The 4,922-nt window shown below is 40.9% G+C and overlaps 1 protein-coding gene across 3 annotated transcripts; it reads left to right on the forward strand.

Annotated features, from left to right (window-relative positions):
* The first annotated feature begins 819 nt into the window (after window positions 1-819).
* Window positions 820-4,586, forward strand: myadma (myeloid associated differentiation marker a). Of its 3 annotated transcripts, none has more exons than XM_079580023.1 (2): window positions 820-827; window positions 2,847-4,586. In XM_079580023.1, the coding sequence occupies exon 2, from the start codon at window positions 2,962-2,964 to the stop codon at window positions 3,808-3,810; it is 849 nt and encodes a 282-aa protein (XP_079436149.1). In that variant the 5' UTR covers window positions 820-827; window positions 2,847-2,961; the 3' UTR covers window positions 3,811-4,586. The 3 variants fall into 3 exon arrangements, with proteins under 3 accessions (XP_079436149.1, XP_079436147.1, XP_079436148.1); XM_079580021.1 differs by lacking the exon at window positions 820-827 and adding an exon at window positions 857-952; XM_079580022.1 differs by lacking the exon at window positions 820-827 and adding an exon at window positions 2,643-2,715.
* Window positions 4,587-4,922: the final 336 nt, after the last annotated feature.

Below are 4,922 nucleotides of genomic sequence, written 5' to 3' on the forward strand. Positions count from 1 at the left end.
CCCCATTCTGTCAATGTACAGCACTGCAGCTGCGCTCGCAGAGTGGAGCCTGAGGTGGAAGAAAGTCAATACCGCAGGTTATGTATATTTACCAAATCCTATCAGTGCATACTGAGGTTAGAACGTGTGTGTGTGTGGATGCAGCAAACTGTGTGGTTTCAATGGATACAGGACCAATATAGGGACAATAACATGCCCTTCTGACGGGTAGGCCTATAACAAGAACTAATTAGACTAAAACCACTGTATTAGTGCTCCATAATCATAGGCAAATCACAATAAATAATCAAGCCAATGTATGCACTTGTTTAGGTTTTAGACCAAAGGCAAAGAGAAAACATATTAGCCACATCAAAGGCTATTTGAACAATGGCTCTGTACATTATTCTATGGCAAAAACTTTCCAACTATAGGTTTATTCTTCTTAATTAGGCTACCACTTAAAAAAAAAAAAAAAAAAAAAAAAATGTTTTTAATGTTCATTGTTAGGCCATTATTCACCCTGTTTCTTCTACTTTGTCTTTTCAATAATCCGCCTATAGATTTGTTTGGGTAAAGAGATCCAGAGCGCGCACATTTGACCCTACACACGGGAATACGAGCATGGATTGCGTTACACTCAACACCACTGCTCTTGTAGTGAGGTTTCAAGACTTTACCAAATATGGCCAGTGCGGGGCGTGGGGCCGCTGCTCTGAAAAGTGGAGGATGAGAGAGAGAGAGAGAGAGAGAGAGGGGATGCGTCGCCAAATCTACACACGTTTTTCAGGAACTTAGAAAAGCACGCCTACTGCAACACTCAACGCGAATAATAACCCGGACTTTAGGTAAGATCCACATTTTACGCACTTTGAGAAACCATCATTGTTTGTTAATTGTTTAAGATGCTTGCTTGCCTTTGTCATGGTTATTTTGGGAACTGGAGGGGAAAGAAGTGGGAGCGGCATGCCCGGTATGTGCAGAGATGACGAAGTTCTTGTGAAACTATTAAGCACCCCAATCGAAAAAATGCGCTTTCGAAACACTTTATGTGCCCTTAACTAATGCTATGTCAATACTTTGGCAGGAAAACGTGGATTTGGAGTAAGTCGTTTTAATAAGTAGAGTTGCCTATTCCATGGATGATAATCAAGTAGCTCCAAATGAACTTATGTGTGAGTCCAGCTGTTCTTTAAATGCAATTTAGTTGCAGGCAGAGGCTACAACTGTTTTGTATTGCAAACCTATAAAGGAAACCAAACCGCTTCCTGCCAACGTTTGACACCACATTCACCACACATTTAGGTATCTTTGGCAGCAGATTGAGTAAACTAACCATGACACACAAACATTGACCTGTTCTATGTTAAATTGTGGTAAGTATTAGTTTTTAGGCCACTATTGGCTTTATAATCGAAAACCAAGCATACCGACTATTTGAGTTTAGCTGGACACATTTCTGAATATGCACAACACAACAAACCGCACTAAGAAGTCTACATAATGCACATTGACTCCTTGTTATTTCAGCTGATCAGACTTCATAGAGAGACAGTGCAGGTGAAGAGAGTTCAGCGCATATACGTGGGTTTATGGATGCTGAAACTCAGATTGACACAGATGTGATGAAGCGGAAGGACCAAAGACGAGTGCAGTGAAGAAGAACGTTGTATGGTGAAAGAAGATATTAAGTATCACAAAATCTTTTAGTTTTATTTGCAGAGACCTGGCTTGACTAGTTTAGAATCTAAGGGCCACGATTGTATGCCTCCTATTGATGCATCTCATTATCACGAACAAAGAAACAAACAAACAAACAAAGCTTTTGCAATATGGTTTATGAGATAGATATTTCAAAATAAACCTCAGCTTATACAACAAATGAATGCTTTCCACTGCAGCAGCATTTAAGTCAAAATGGTTTCAGCCTCAAAACATAGAACTGTAACACATCATGCTGATCACAGAGACTGACCATAGATTTAATGATGATTCAATTAAAATATGATGCACAGCCTTTCATTGTTGTTTAAAATGGATTATGGGCCTGTAATAGATATCACAACCATAAGCTACTGAACCTATTGTTTCTTGCCAATTTTTATGCACTGATTGGCTCGAGTTCCTGCCTGTGCATGCCATTAGCCTTGCATATTTCCTGTTTCAATAAGTCTCCTCCCCAGCACAGGAAGGGCTTAGAATCTGATCAAATGCAATGAGAGACATGCTTTTTCTTCCAGACAAATCTAATGTACAGTCGAGCAGTAGTTTTCTTCTAATATGATGATATGATTATGTTATTACAATACTACCCCAGACATGTCACTAGAGGGAGCCAAAGTTGTTCTAATAAAAAAATAGATATTATTGAAACCCTCGGGACTTTCCAAACCTCAGCATCACTTCCTGTGACTGACACAATAAGACCAATTGCCGTCCCCATTATTAATGTGTTTGCTAAAACTAGATATGGGTTTAGGGGTTTCTCATCATAAACAAAGATTGGATGAGAGACTTAAACTACAAAGACGGCTTAAGAAACAAAACAAAATAATTATAATAATAATAAAAAACATATATCTATCTATCTACTAATTCAAATACTCCAAATCAACATAATCATGCTTTTTACCAGACATATGTTTCCTTATTTCTCTTTACAGGCTTGTAGGCTTTATTGTACAGGGAAATTCAAGGTGCAAGAGGGTGAAGAGTGGGAGAGACTTTAAGCAAATGGTCAGAGCTGGGGCTTCAACCCATGACACTGTGTACAGAATTGCTTTTCGCCATAGTTACAGCAGCCTTAATCACTAGAGACTATCAGCAACAAGACACATTTTTCTAACTAAACTTTGTGTGTTTTACAGAATACAATCTCCTGGACTAGACGGCACATTCGATCTAAAATCCCCATTGTCATCATCGCTATTAGACTTTTTAAAACTTGTTTTGTTCGCGCCTTGTCGACTGAAGCCTCCCATCATGCCTCTGATCATCCTCCCCACCTCTCAGCTGCTCTGGGTTCGAGTGGCCGCGCTTCTGTTCACCTGCATCGCCTTCAGCGTGGCTTCCCATGGCGGCAACGTTCCTCACAGCGGAATGGGCGTTTGGTGCATCTTCTGTTGGGCTATTAGTTTCGCCGGCACCCTCCTTGTCCTGCTGGTGGAGCTGTTCGGCCTCCAAACCCGGGTCCCCATCTCCTGGAACAACTTCCCCATCACTGTAGCCAGCTATGCCGCCCTCTTCTGCCTCTCCGCGTCCGTGATATTTCCCCTTTACTTTCTCAAGGGCTACACCCGCAACGACAGCGTGAGGGATCACCACATAGTTTCGACTGTCTTCTCCTGCCTGGCCACCGTGGCTTACATGGGGGAAGTTAGCCTTTCCAAAGCTAGGCCCGGTGAGGTGACTGGCTACATGCGGACTGTCCCAGGACTCCTAAAAGTGTGCCAAACCTTTGTGGCATGCGTGATTTTCAGTCTCGTGAGCAGCCCGATCTCGTACGAACACCACCCTGGACTGAAATGGTGCATGGCTGTCTATTGCATTTGCTTCATCCTGTCCATGGCTGTGGTGGTGCTTTGTGTCGGAGAATGCACAGGTTTTCTCCCTATACCGTTTTCTAAATTTCTGTCTGCCTACGGGCTGCTGGCTGTCATCATGTATCTGTCAGCGACCATCATTTGGCCTGTGTTTCAGTTCGATAAGCAGAGTCACTACTACTTCAATAAGTCGAATCTGATCACTGTGTCTGTGCTCACGGCTCTCAACTTCCTGCTGTATCTGGCGGATCTGGCCTACACAGCCAGGCTAGTTTTTGTCAGTGCCTAAATTCAAAGAAGAATTTTGCAAAACTTCTCACTCCGTAGTTCAGCTGTCCCGCTCACCGGCTCGGGCATTCGTACACATTAGCCATATATAACGGAGTGCTGCTCAATAAATGAAGTGGACATTCCTATTTCAGATATCTTATCCATTTTGAGGTCTGTTCTGCTCTATGGGGAGATTCTCTTTGTTCACAAGATTGACCTCTGCATCTGTCTGGGCCCTCGACACATTTTGACAGTGTTTTTATTTTGCTTGCTTGTTTTATTGTCCTTTGTGAAGCTTCTTGTGTACCTTTTGCCTGTGTTTGAACCACTTTACAAACACGTTTTGAGTATTTGGTTGATTGACTATGAGGTATATTTAATTTGGCTGATAATTACTGTATATTCCTCTCATTCTGTGCTCAGATGTACTTGAAAAACTTGTCTGAATGCAGAAGCAGCACACATCAATTATAAAAAACCTGACATTTCTGAGGAAATTTACAATGTCATTAAAGATAAAAAAAACAAATGATCATTAACAGTGTTTTTATTTTGAATGTATGCAGGGCATCTAAAATGGCACAATGGTAAACCTTATTTACCATTAAGCCATATTTTAGTTTTAAAGCCATACAGATCAATACAATGATACCATGTCATGATTGTTTTTATGAGATGACAATGTATAAGCCTGTAATAGCCTGTACAAAATAAATAATGCAAAGAGGCTACGGCTTTGTTACTGTAATAGACTTTCACTGAATGTAAACTATTTTTGAAGCCACATAAGATTACTGGTCGCTTTTTGTATTTATATCAAAGAAAGATGTCCAAAGGAAACTAACTTTGCACTGAGACAGTGTGTTGGATTTGTTTTTGTTATTCTGTTTGTTATCACACTGGACATGACATGGAAACAGTTTGAATAAAAATTAATAATGGCAGAAAAATGGCTGATTTAATGATTTGTGGTTTTCCCCCTGAATATAATCATCACACATGTGTTTATTTATCAATTTAAAGTTTTTATCCATCCATCCATCCATTTTCTTCCGCTTTATCCAGGCCGGGTCGCGGAGGCAGGAGTCTCAGCAGAGATGCCCAGACTTCCCGATCCACGCGCATTTCCTC

This window comes from Gobius niger (assembly GCF_951799975.1).
Source record: "Gobius niger genome assembly, chromosome: 21".
NCBI classification, from domain to species: Eukaryota; Metazoa; Chordata; class Actinopteri; order Gobiiformes; family Gobiidae; genus Gobius; species Gobius niger.